We start from the raw sequence: 14,005 nt of genomic DNA on the forward strand, positions 1-14,005 counted from the left end.
AAATAATAGTAATGATTTAAGATTAGCCTAGATTGTTTCAGTTTTCGTTTGTAGCAATATGTAGCCCATGACCATATTAGGCTTAGGCTATAGCAAATCAAGATTTTTGTACTTTAGGACCTACTTAGGTTACTGATGTTTTCGAGGAACTAGGCCCATATCTGGAGTATGGGTTGAGATGATAAAACATATGGAGAAAAACTGAGGGGGTCATACTGGGATGTATAGGTGATTTGCTGTAGAATGACATCTTTAAAGGCTTCCTCTTTCTTCCCCTACAATGCCATACATGATAGACCATTACTTGCTGTCACAGTAGTGACATGTGTTGTTGGCAGACTGTATAGTAGTAGTAAAACTAAAGTGTAGGGTTTGAAGGAAAAGTTTTATGTATGTACAGTGGGCAGTGCTTCGACGGATCACGCGGTATCACGCGACTTTAATTTGTATTTTTCCAGTGAGACGCTGCAACAACCCAAACAACCGGTAGATGGCTCAAGTGAGCAGGGTGTCTCGTAAAAAGAAATGGAGCCTGGAAAACCCTACACAGACTTCACTACAGACTTTAGCAGACTGGTTTAGAAATAATGTAATAGCCAGAAATATGCCTGCCCTGCCCTAATAAAGAAATATTTGGTTAACTGCGAGTGAATCCCGTTTGCAGCCGTAGAGACGCAGGACAAATTAAACATTCTGGTTTTCTCCGAGTGCAACGATGATAGACAGACATCATTTGGACAAAATATAGATCATATTAACCTCTTTAAGCCAAATGCCTTCCTGTTACGTCCTGTTATCACGGAGTTACAGGCGATAAACGATTTTTGATGGTCACAAGTTTACTTCATTAGGGACTGTTCGTTATTTATTTAAGGGGCTATCGGAGGAGTTTTGGGAGCATTAGTCCAAAAAGACGTGACCCTCCCTCGCCAGCAATACATTTTTCTATGACCCTCCAAAGTGATTATGAAAAAACCACTGTCAACTTTTTCCGGATTTATCACGTAGGCTACTGTATTTTAAAGTTTTCACATATTTTGCCATAAGCCGTTTATCATAGGCTATCACGAAACCAAACTACAAAGGCGAACACTTTAACAGGGGGAATTAATTGGGCATGAATCATGCTGAACGCTATTTCGCTACCTTAGAATAATAAGTTTCTATCTGCGTGTTGAGAAGGTACAACCCGGACGATTGAAACGGGGGACGAATGAAACATTCCGGTTTTCTCCGAGTGCAACGATGACAGACAGTCATCATTTGGACAAAACATGGAGCATATTAACCTCCGTTGCTCAGCCAAATGCCTTCATGTTAAGTCCTGGTATCACGGAGTTACAAGCGATAAACGATTTTTGATGGTCACAAGTTTACTTCATTAGCGGTTTATTTTTTTGGATTATTAAAGAGTGTTTTTCATTTAAAGGTTTGACTTCGTGCTTATTCAGTAGAGCATTTAGTGCTCTCCCCAATCCCAGACGTTCACATTGCATGTTTGTTTGTAATGGATGCAACCGCGAGATAGGCTATGCGTTTGACAATGAGTTGTTAACAGAACCAAGACATATAGCCCAGCAGCAATCTAGGGACTGTTCGTTATTTATTGAAGGGGCCACCGGAGGAATTTTGAGTGCTTCAGTTGGAAGTTGCATGACCCTCTCTTGCCTGCTAGAAATTGTTCAATGACCCTCCGACAGAATTGTTAAAAAAGACATGACCCTCCCCTGCCAATTGTCGCCGTCTTCCGCCCGCGCCACAGCCACACACTTTGTGATAACTAAATCAATCTTTCCCGTGAGCTTGCATGCTACCAGCCCTTCCTTTTCAAATGTGTTGCGCCTGTTTGCACAATTTCACAAATAATCATATGTGATTAATAATATGACAAATAATCCCTGTGCACGGGGACCGAAACAATGCATGCCAACTTTTTCCATGTTTATCACGTATTTTAACTTTCCCCCGCTGTCTTGCCGTTTTAATGTTTTCCCGTAGAATATCCCATATTTTAATACTCTCATAACAGCCCTGCCATCGGGCCTGTCTCTGTGTTGCCCTGTTGCTACCCCTTGCCCTTCCAACGAAACAGAGGTCTTCAAATCATCGTTTTCCTTGCTTGAAGGCGAACTTAGAGTGATGTTAACCTATTTAAGTTTAACGGCGTGATTGTCGTGAGCGCACGATTGGCGCTTGCATGTTCGGCCTTATGTCTACGTGCGCACCTGAGGCTACTCAGCTGCAAGAGAAATAATTTCCCCTGTTTGTATGTTCACTGCAAGTTGGCCTACCATAACTTACCAACTCTGCACTGTATACCCTAACTGGCTATTTATATTTTTCTGTGAAATAAGCAAATGTATTTGTTCAACTGAAGCAGAATTATGCATAGGCTACTTGGAACATAATACATTTGACAAAGGACAGACAGTATGTTGCTAGTGACAAAATATTAACTTTCAGTGTTGACGGGGGGATCCCAAGCAGCTTTCAGCCATAAGGCTACTTTGAGAACATTTCAATTCACCCGAAACTAATATTCAAAATGTTGAAAACTATTTCGGCATAGCCTATAAAGCAGTTTAATTAAATGGAATGTTAGTTGTAAACAAACGAGCTACTTGGTGAGGCTTGGCCTCACAGATGCGCTCGTGCCTTAGATGGCAGGAAAAATCTTCACGATAGGCCTATTAACTAACCACCCGATTCACGTTGGCTGGGGGGAAGGGGGCCATCAGAAATTTGTGCCCAGTTAATCCGGCCCTGCCCCCCAAAAATCACACCTTCCCACCTCTGACAGCTTAAAATAAGTCAAGAGGACTCCTTACTCACAGACCTATTCACAAACCTGTGGAATTTTCCGTGTTTTGAAATGCAGCTACAGGAGCTTCCAATCGCGAGGAAGCAATTTTGCATTGTAGGCATAACTAACATGCAATAACGCCGCCAACAACAACCAAAACTAGGCTAATCATTGTCAACATGTAAATTAAATGTAACATTATTGTGAATCAAATTAAAATGTTCTCTTTTGCAAACGTAGGCATAGTAACAGAATAATTTAATAATGTTACAAAGATACTAAATCAATCCGTATGTTTCATTAGGCTATACTAGGCTATTTGTTTTGCCTTGATTCATTTAGGTTAGGCCTTTTTAAAAAAAGTATCATAACGCATATTCTGGCGGGTCTGTTATTTACTGTAGGCTGCGCAAACCACATGCCTTTATTTTGGGCAAGCCTGCATTCATTCATTCATTCAACCTTTATTTATTCTCGGAGGGTCATTGAGGGAAGCCCTCATTTTCAATGAAGCCGAGATTACAGAAGCGAAGCTAAGCGCTCCACAAACAAGACAACATTCGAGGCCTTCTGTTGAAGAATTTGATATAAAACCTGCGCTGACAGTAATCCTCCTGCCCCTGATAGGCCTACCACAGCTGTGGATAGTGTGGAATGTTTAAGTAATAACACAATCCAATGTGTGTCTCAATAGTCCCCCGCTGGACACCTCACACATTTCTCTAGATTTTGCAACGAACTTAAATGACACAATGCCATAACATATGCCGGTTTTAGGACACACAATAATGTTTGTAATGATACCAGGTAGGCCAGGTATTGTCAAAGGTGCATGGTGAAGTGAAATTCTTACTTTGGAAAACAAACATTCGCCGATATCATCGCCGATCAGCAGAATATTGCAACAGATTCTGTGTTCTGGACTTCAGGTAACTTGTTAAGCCAGTGGTTCTCAAACTTTTATTTCATTCCCCACTTTGATCAAGGGGCATGACTGATGATAGTGGAGATAACGTGTTATCCCGAGGCTTTTGCAAGTCAGCATCTTCGACGGTAGTCTATTAAAAATATAAGTTTTCGATGTCCCAAACGGAGAGCCATACTTTATTGTTTTTAACGATATCTATGCTACTCACAAAAATGTAGGCATGGGGACATGATGAAGTAGGCTATCCAACTGTCGTGTGTTAAATTATTGTGATTACGAGCCAGTGGTTTTCAAACCTTATGCGTGACTCGGACATCTAACTAAATGCAACAGGCTCATATCGTCCTCGCATTCGCAAAATGAGGACCAGTGTTTTGTCAAATTGCAAATAGCTATTCGTTTTAACTATTTTTTTTATGATAGTATGAAGTGCTTTTTGTATAGGCTACTATCTTAATCTTGGAATATGGGCAGGGAAGTGGCGCGTCTGCAGTCAGCCAAATATGAATGTAATTCTGCGGTATAAAGCAGATGTATTTGTTTATTGTACAGAAAAATAAAAATGACATGTCAAGTCAATTGACTACATTGCAGTCAAGAAGTAGGGCAAATTAATTTACGAAACCAAAACGTGGGTCATAGTTGTCTAAGCCTCTATTGCGTAGCCTGTTAAAAACGTCGCCAGATAGTTAAATCGGCAACAACATTGTTTTCTGCAGAAGCCTACCCAAGGCTACAGATTAATTCTGAACAGTTATTTCTCTACTGGCTCAATTATCACACCACTGTTTTGATTTGCGTAGTTGCTTTAACCCCAACACTGACAATAATGTAGACAGCAAATTTCGATTTTCGTTACCACCGTGAAGTCAAGCCTTAAGCCATACCCAAGTAGCCTAAATCGAGGTAATGTTTAATTATGCATGATTTATTTTGTTATTGAATTCGTAGGCTGGGATTACTCTCGGCAACAATTATGTTTAATGGTAGATCCTGCTTCAAAAGGGACTGCAGGCAGAGCGATGTACAGTGGCAGAGCGACGCACAGTGGCTGAAAGTGGTACTAAAGCTTCACGCAGCTTCACGCCGCGTAATGCGCGAATGAAGTGGTCATTTGAAAGCGATGCCCACTGTATTTAAATTTTACATCAGAGACTAGATGTCGTCATCAGATTTCTAGGGTTGTAGTGTTGGGCTACAGTCAGACCTACTGTAGGTTCAAAACCTGATGTTCTATATATCTACTCTTTATGATTTCTAATACTACTTCTAATACCATCCACCTGTCCCCAGTCATCTGGCCTGTGTGCAAAAGAAGTGCTCCACCCCCACCCCCCACTATGATATAAAATCAGTTTAAAGAATGAATGGTCTGATAAGATATTAAGATGGTGCTCCTGTGCACATGGTTTCTTATCACACTGGTACCCGCTGCAAACACCCTCTGCAGGCTTTGGAGAGAGCATGACCCTCCACAGCTCAGCATGGATGGGGATGTGATAATTGGAGGTATTTTTTCTTTTCACAACAGCTGGATAGAAAGGAAGCCCTCATTTACAACAGGGCCAGAACACCCACAGTGCAAAAGGTGAGCAGTCATCAGAACTTAAAACCAACGTGAGAATTTCACACTCTTTTGACATTAACTGAATGTACAACTAATTTATTGTGAATCTGCTCACTCTAACTGGCATTATTTCTTACAGTTTAAGCCTCAGAGAATTTCAGAATGCACAAACTATGGTATTTGCCATTGAAGAAATCAACAATAGTACCATTATTCTTCCCGGTGTGCAACTCGGATATAGGATCTATGATTCGTGTGGTTCTGTGGAAATGGCAGTGAGAGCTGCTTTATCTCTGATGAATGGGCAGGATTATCCAACCAACACTTCATGTTCTCATCCAGATACTGTCCAAGTCATCATAGCAGAGACATCATCCACTCCTACAATTGCCATTTCTGCAGCAGTTGGACCTTTGAATGTACCTGTGGTAGGACCATGTACAGCATTTCTAATCATTTGATTCTCACAGAATTAATTTGGTTTGTGTGTGTTATTACATTATACAGCTATACAGATATGATGATATTTATTCTAAAGGACCTTTGTATACATCAGAGCATCTATGAGCAAATGAATGTTATTTATGACATAGTATTGTTATAGTATGTACTGAAAGTTCACCAACTGAGTATTGATTGATGCATCCAAATTATGTGTGTATAAAAGGCAATGTACACTGCAATTTCAAAGAAAATGATAAGCCCCTAAAGATGGAAAATACCAACTATAATTTGTGTTCTCTTATAGATCAGTCACTTTGCCACTTGTGCATGTCTCAGTGACAAAATGAAACATCCATCCTTCTTCAGAACCATCCCTAGTGACTACTACCAAAGCAGAGCGCTGGCCCAGTTAGTCAAACACTTTGGCTGGACCTGGGTAGGAGCCATATGCAGTGATAATGACTACGGGAACAATGGGATGATCACTTTTATCAAAGCTGCCATGGAGGAAGGAGTGTGTATCGAGTTCTCTGAACCATTCTTTAGGACCAATCCAAGGGAAGACATTTTGAGAATAGTTGATGTTATTAAAAAGTCCACATCAAAAGTGATTGTTGCATTTGTTTCTTACTCTGATATGGAAGTCTTATTGAAAGAACTTGCTACTGAAAACATTACTGGTTTGCAGTGGATTGGTAGCGAATCCTGGATTTCTGACAAAAATATTGCAAGCGGTCAATGGCACAATATTTTACAAGGCTCTATGGGTTTCGCAATTCCAAAAGCTAAAATAAAAGGCTTGGAAGAATTTCTTGCTAATCTTGACCAGTCAACCAAAATACCTCTCTATCAGGAATTGCTAGAGACCATCTTTGATTGTCAACTTAGTAGTAACAGCCATATGGACAGAGAACTGTGCAATGGCAATGAACGCCTGAGTGATGTACACAACCAATACACAGATATATCCGATTTGCAAATTGCAAATAATGTTTACAAGGCAGTGTATGCCGCTGCCCATGTTTTGGATGGGATGAGAGTCTGCACAGGAACAGGAAGAGAGAAATCTAGTGGTAAACCCTGTATGAAATCCACTGATGAAGTCAGACCCTGGCAGGTAAACTGAATTTTTAAGATACAATAATAAGTAATGAAGATTTAAAACGATTTTCTTACATGATCACCATTGTTTAAGGTTCTTGAAAACATGAGGAATGTACATTTCAACATCCAAAGTGGAGAGGACATATATTTTGATGCAAATGGAGACCCTGCAGCTAGGTATGACCTGCTCAACTGGCAACCGGGTCCAGATGGTGAAATAAAGTTCATTAAAGTGGGTTTCTATGATGCTTCTTTACAAGACCCTCTTCAGCTGTCAGCAACAAACAGCAGCATAGTCTGGACTCAAAGCCAACATGAGGTGAGATTTAGGCAGGCATACTACACTGAGTAAACACAGTAGCTTTTAAAGCAAATGCTAAGAGACAATGCCATTTGTGACACAGGTGCCTGTGTCTGTGTGCAGTGAGAGCTGTCCTCCAGGCACCAGGAAGGCTGTACAGAAAGGCAGACCTGTCTGCTGCTATGACTGTATACCATGTGGAGAAGGAGAGATCAGCAATGAAACAGGTATTGCAACAGTGTAGTAATCACAAATAATGAATATGTTTCATACAACACAGAGTTCAAGAGATATTGCGGCACAGAATAAAAATCATCTGTGCTAAAAGAATCAGTGCAAATTCAGATTTGTCCTGTATGTTACCTTTTTATGAACACTGGTTACACCAGATCTGTATTATGTTACTATAAGTACTATGTTAATATAAGATAAATCACCCATAAAACAGTCACCAAAACAGAAATGCTTGTTTTACAAAAAGTCTTATGCACATCTTATTACAGATTATGTAAATGTAGTATCACCTTCCAAAAAGATATTTTAAAAATCTTCAAGTTTTAGATTAAACAAAACCAATAATTACGTTGTATATTGTTTACAGATTCAGTCAGCTGCTTCAGATGTCCATTGGACCTCTGGCCAAATACACAGAGAGATACATGTGTCTTGAAGTCCATGGAATATCTCTCATTTGAGGAAGTCATGGGAAGAGTTCTAGTGTCTTTCTCATTGCTAGGTGTGTCAATGACTTTGTGCACAGCAGTAGTTTTTTTAAAGAACAAAGAAACTCCCATTGTAAAGGCTAATAATTCAGAACTTAGTTTTCTTTTATTATTTTCATTAAAATTGTGTTTCCTTTGTTCTCTTACTTTCATTGGTCGGCCCTCTGAGTGGTCCTGTATGTTGCGTCACACAGCGTTTGGGATCACCTTTGTTCTCTGCATCTCCTGTGTTCTGGGGAAAACAATAGTGGTGTTAATGGCCTTCAGAGCCACTCTTCCAGGCAGTAATGTCATGAAGTGGTTTGGGCCTCTGCAACAGAGACTCAGTGTTCTTGGCTTCACTCTCATACAAGTGCTTATATGTGTCCTGTGGTTAGCTATATCCCCTCCATTCCCATATCAGAATATGAACATATACAAAGACAAAATCATTCTTGAGTGTGATGTGGGGTCAGCCATAGGATTCTGGGCCATATTAGGCTATATTGGACTCCTTGCTATCTTGTGTTTCATACTGGCTTTTTTGGCTCGAAAACTACCTGACAACTTTAATGAAGCCAAATTCATCACATTCAGTATGCTGATATTCTGTGCAGTCTGGATCACCTTCATACCAGCGTATGTTAGCTCTCCTGGAAAATTCACTGTTGCAGTAGAGATATTTGCCATACTTGCTTCTAGTTTTGGATTACTTTTCTGTATTTTTATTCCCAAGTGTTATATTATACTTCTCAAACCAGAAAAAAATACAAAAAAGCACATGATGAGGAAAATGCCAAGGAAATCCCTCTAGAAAAAAATTCTATTGTATAAGCACTTTTAAAATATTTAGGTAGAATTTATTTTCACTAACAAAGAACTTAAATACCATACATAACACCCAGTGCAATAAAATGTGTTATAATTTACCATCTTGGCTTTTCTACTGTAATTGCTAAAAAGATCTGAATGATATCAATGCCTTCATATGAGCCTTTTCTGGGTAGTGTAAGGCCAGCCTTTTTGCATTCCTGAGGCAGATGAGGAATTCTCATTGCAGAATGTCCTTTGTAGTCAATTTACCTCCGTTTGTATTTGTTTGCTGCTATTGACCATTCGCAAAAGCCACGCCCCCTAGTTATTGTTACTACGCCCGTCAAACTCAGAATGGAGTTGTCTAGAAATTCAATGGTACAGTAGCTGTTAAGACTCTGTAAAAGTTACAGCACAAGAGGCTCTTTTAGAGAGCCACTGACCTAAATTAATTTACAATCATTTTCTGTTGAAAGACTGCAGTATGACATGGAGACACATGTACTCATAAAAACTCATATCTAGCTTTGTTGGGTGACAAACTTAAACAGGAGGCGAGTGTGATTCACTGATATTAATATTAGCTGTGCTAGATAGATTTGCATGCATGTTACAAGGACACTGGGCCATGTCATGTAAGGAACATGGTGCTGCCAAAAAAAGGAAACATAGCCTAAATTGCAGAGCCACTTCAACTTTATTATAGCCTGACGAGCCAGACCCACATTAAAATGTAGGGTCTGGGCACTCACCGTTCGCAGTGCTCAGTCTGAGGGGTGGGATAATCGGTTGTCTTTCAAATTCCCTCTTCACGTAATAGGACAGCGCTGAGTCCCATGCATTTCCCACTAGCGGAGCTAGTTGGCTAGTTCAAACTTCTGCCAACTTAATAAAAGCTTAACTTGTGTCACACTGTTCGCTAACAGCAACATCCATCTTATTTGTTTTCAAGTAGCAGGGAATTCAAGCCAAACCGTTGCAACTCTGCCATCAATCATTATGTTAAGCCCGCCTAATGACTCTATAGACGATTTGATTAGCCTGATAGAAGTTTAATTTTTTGAGCTCACAAGCTAAAGGAGAGTTGCTAGACTAGCCCTGGCAGCAAATGTAGTTTGCTGCCGCTAGGGTGCGTCTAGATTTCTAGGCTAACTTTATTATTATTATATGGTGAATAAATGTTATACTACTGTGCACAGCCCACTGATCTATAGCACAGCCCCATGCTTCTCTGACGTGACGAAGCTAGCACGTTATTACCAGCGGTTAGCTAACTATGCTAACGTTAGTTATCAAGTCTCCTCCAAGTGACAATCATTTTATATACAATGCTGGCAATGCTGAAAACAATTAAAATCCTTATTTATCTTACTTACATAGAGTTGACTGTGTGGCTTAATCCACAGATGTGGTGAAGCACTGTTTTCGTTATGGTTTGCTAAGAAGTAATGTTAACCCTTTGCTTTAAAATAGTGGAGATCTGGGACGAGAGAACTTAATCTAATTTAACATAATTACAGAAAACTTAATCAAGATTGAAAGGCATTTTTCTGTGTATCGGTGTTGTGTTTATGTCATTTGACTGTCCTTTTCAACTCACTCAACTCAATATCACTATAAAATCCCATAAAAACGGACAAATATCAAGGCTCCCAATACATTTCTATGGAGCCATAAGGTGAAGTTGACGGGCCATGTCTGCCTGCACGGAGCTACTGGACTGCCATTGGCTCACCTGCATTCGATGGGCGGGGTTTTGCGAACGGTCAATTGTCTTAGCTCCCATTTGGCGGTGGTTCCGGGGTACCCTGCTAAGCAACCCCCATAGTCTCCTCTCTCTCCAATCTGGAACTCTTCCTGAACTCAACTACTGAAAACTGAAATGTAACTGTCAAATGACAAATGATAATGTATCTGTGTTTGATATATTTTTTAATGTCTCAGTGCGAGAAGTAAAAGGATTTATAGAACTGTAAAATAAGTGAGTATATGTTTTTCTGTAGTCTGGGAGAAAATGGTCTGTGTTCTGATGAAAACACTCCCATCCCCTCCTGTTGATCTAATAAGGATACCCTGTGGAGGTCCATGGTTTCCATTAGTGAATAATATCTATAGCTGCTTTCAGACACGTCCTCCACAGTATGGGGGGAAGTCTCCTATTTGCTTTTTTTACGTGCTTCAGTTACACACTTCTGTGTTACGCACATTCTCCCATTTCGCTTCTGTCACATCCACAGCGCGCAAGTTCGAAATCAAGGCGCCCTTTTGAAAGAGACGTGATTTATTTAAAACAGAACCTTTGATTTTGAAAATGTAAGCATGGTGAACTGAATAGCGAACGACCTACAGTAAAATGGTGGGTCATCACATAGCCTAAAAAATAAATGAATTAACAAAATTTTACTTTTGCTCTGAGGTTTGCTTATAAAGAGTCAAGACATGATTGAGGTGTGTAGATTCATAATTTAAAAACTCACAGTTGAGAAAGAAAGTTTCAAGCTGTTTCTAATTATATCAATTTATCTATGCTAACAAAGCTGTAGACTGACCTGCAGTTACAGTTTCAAATACAGTAGAGAGACTGGAATAACACTACCAGCCTCCATGGGAAACAAATCAGAGAAAGGAGAATATAAACGATGCTGCTTGAACATAGTGCAGGCATCTGTGCAAATGTATGGAGGACTTTGGTCAAGTTGGAAAGAAATGGACAGATTCGAACAAAGTAGAATATGAGATTATGACTTCACATCAAGTTAAAACTGATCATGTGATAAATTATGTGATTAATCGCGATTATATTATAGAAATTCACCGATTAATCACGATTATATATTTTTTAAAACATTTGACAGCCCTAATATTTATGGTATTTGTTTCAGTTTTTATTATTGATATTTGATGTTATTATTACTATTTTGCTTAATATTGCTGATAGGCCTAAGCGGGGGTCCTCCCCAGGAAATTTGTGAAATTCTGGCAGTTAAACACCATTTTAATGCAGTTTGGGAGGGACAGAAAAAGGCCTACTCCTTAACAGAGCAAGCAGGGCTCGTCTTCTGTCTTACTAAGCTATGTGACATGAATATTGGCTACCTGTATATAGCTATCACTTTACTGCTGACACTAGGCTACCCTGCATGAAGACACATTTCATGTTAATAATAGAAATGTTAGCAAAACTATAGCTTTTAAACGGAGATGCATATCTCTCTCATTCATTTGTTTGCGCATTGGGCACTCATAGGCTACCACTACCACCTAATTGTATGCCTCTATATTTGATGACACCAAATTAAGTATGATCAGGGAAACTTTTAGCTTCTTTCACAAATCATTCAATTGTGCCACAAATTAACAGACAGAAGCCGGGTGTAGGCTAATTTAAATTTGTGGCTCCGTGGACCAGCAGTCTACTCATCGAGGAGGCTCAGAGTTTGAGAAACGCTGCAGATCAGAGAAAGCCCTGGTAACAGAAAGGCAGGCATTATTTTGTTGTCACTATACAGTAGCCTATGGAAAATGAACCAATGGGCTGCTGTCAGCTCTTTAACTTCATATGGGATGGGCATTTTTAGGCTTTCCCCCCCAAAATTGCACTGTGCCTACTTCAGAGGCCGCCACTGTTCCCACCTAGTTTGCCCTACCATCAAATGCTTGGCCTCTTTAGAAAGCTGAGACCTTGTAGTTACTTAGGGAATAATCAGAATAGCTGTGGGAAGTACTGGCACATGGACAGAGGCTAGAATATTGTTTTTTTTATTTCTGCCAGATAACAAGCATCTCTGAATTGACCACATTTCAGCCCTCTAGAGGTAACTTGAGATGACTTAGAAACACAGCTGAGCCCTAGCACCAGGTCTTGTGAACCTGTGTGAAAAAGTAGATCAATAAAAAATGAGAAATTAGTACTTTAGACCATTATTTGCCAAGGTATGCTCATGCGTTTTGTAAAATGCCCTATGGAAACTCCCCATAGGACTTTTGGGTTCCCAAAATGCATACTGACAATAAAAGCCTTACAGTGTGGCAACCTCTTGGTGTAGAAGCATAAGCCTGGTCTCAAATGAAAGGTAGCACTCTGAGGTTTCTTGCAGACTATTTGGATTGTATATCAGGGGTTGTGATATAGAATAGAATATAGAAGATGGACTATACATCCGCACAACTAATATTGGAAAAAACAACATGAATATTTATAATATGTATATAACAATTTATAATATATATAACAAATTCTATAATATATATAATATATAATTATATATATATTATACTATATATATATATAATTATAATATATATAACAATTTCTATGGATTCCCATATGTCAGTACCCAATATGCTGCATCTACTTATTGCACTGCAGCTGTACTGCAGCTAGAAAGTAGGGAAGCACCAAAAGTGGAGGGAGGACATTTTTAATTAAATTTAATTGAGACATAGTGAGATTAAAGGCTGGCGCAGCCAAAAAAAAGTAAGAGATTTAATTGGGCCATGCCCGTGTCAGTAAGGAAAATGAACCAGTGGGCCACGGGCCCACGGCCGCTGTCCATACTAGCATTAATTCCAAACCGGTGCTGTCAGGAAAACAAATTATAATTACATCGGCGATTCGGCCCAAAGGTTTGTCGGCTCACTGTCACACATGCAAACTAGTGAGACTTTAATTGTTCCACTAGTTAACTAGTGGGCAAAAACAGTCAGCTTGTTTGTCTTTTTAGGTGTAACTAGTTAACTAGTGAACGACATATGCATGCCACTAGTTAACTAGTAAAACCCACAACACCCTCACTAGTAAACTAGGGGGTATTTTTGCCTTTACATGTTAACAAGTGACCATTTTGGCATCTCACTAGTTAACCAGTGGGGCTTAACTAGTGTGAATTTAGACTTGAACTAGTTTACTAGTATACATTTATGACCTCACTAGTTAACTAGTTTGGACAAAGGATGCATCAACTAGTTAACTAGTGAGCCTGCTGCCATCACCTAGCTAGCTATAAGCCATTTATGGTTCACTAGTTAACTAGTGACATTGACCTACTCCAACTAGTTAACTAGTCAGGAATTGTGCCTTCACTAGTAAACATGTGCACATTTTTGGCTGTCACTAGTTAACTAGTGAGACCCAAAAGTCCAACTAGCTGACTGGTATGCATTTTGGCCTTTATTAGTTAACTAGTGGACATTTCTGGCTCTCACTAGTTAACTAGTGAAGCTAAAATGTGTTCACTAGTTAACTAGTGGGTATTTTTGCTGTCACTAGTTAACTAGTGTGCACAAACATTGCTCACTAGTTAACTAGTTGACAAAAATGCCTTGCATGTTGGCCTGATATCAA

The 14,005-nt window shown here is 39.5% G+C and overlaps 1 protein-coding gene across 1 annotated transcript; it reads left to right on the forward strand.

The window, feature by feature from the left end:
• Nucleotides 1–5,200: 5,200 nt before the first annotated feature.
• On the forward strand, nt 5,201–8,662 carry LOC121684161 (extracellular calcium-sensing receptor-like). The gene is made up of 6 exons (XM_042064119.1): nt 5,201–5,319; nt 5,438–5,726; nt 6,047–6,859; nt 6,938–7,165; nt 7,251–7,374; nt 7,749–8,662. The coding sequence occupies exons 1-6, from the start codon at nt 5,216–5,218 to the stop codon at nt 8,660–8,662; spliced, it is 2,472 nt and encodes an 823-aa protein (XP_041920053.1). The 5' UTR covers nt 5,201–5,215.
• The last annotated feature ends 5,343 nt before the right edge of the window (nt 8,663–14,005 follow it).

The sequence above is a fragment of the Alosa sapidissima genome, chromosome 15, assembly GCF_018492685.1.
Source record: "Alosa sapidissima isolate fAloSap1 chromosome 15, fAloSap1.pri, whole genome shotgun sequence".
NCBI lineage: Eukaryota > Metazoa > Chordata > Actinopteri > Clupeiformes > Clupeidae > Alosa > Alosa sapidissima.

Excerpts from the sequence above, each read along its gene's own strand:
- LOC121684161 (XM_042064119.1), top strand. The coding sequence starts at position 5,216 with ATGGATGGGGATGTGATAATTGGAGGTATTTTTTCTTTTCACAACAGC. Across the intron at positions 5,727-6,046 it reads GACCTTTGAATGTACCTGTG|ATCAGTCACTTTGCCACTTG; the intron begins GTAGGACCATGT and ends GTTCTCTTATAG. Across the intron at positions 7,166-7,250 it reads GGACTCAAAGCCAACATGAG|GTGCCTGTGTCTGTGTGCAG; the intron begins GTGAGATTTAGG and ends TTTGTGACACAG.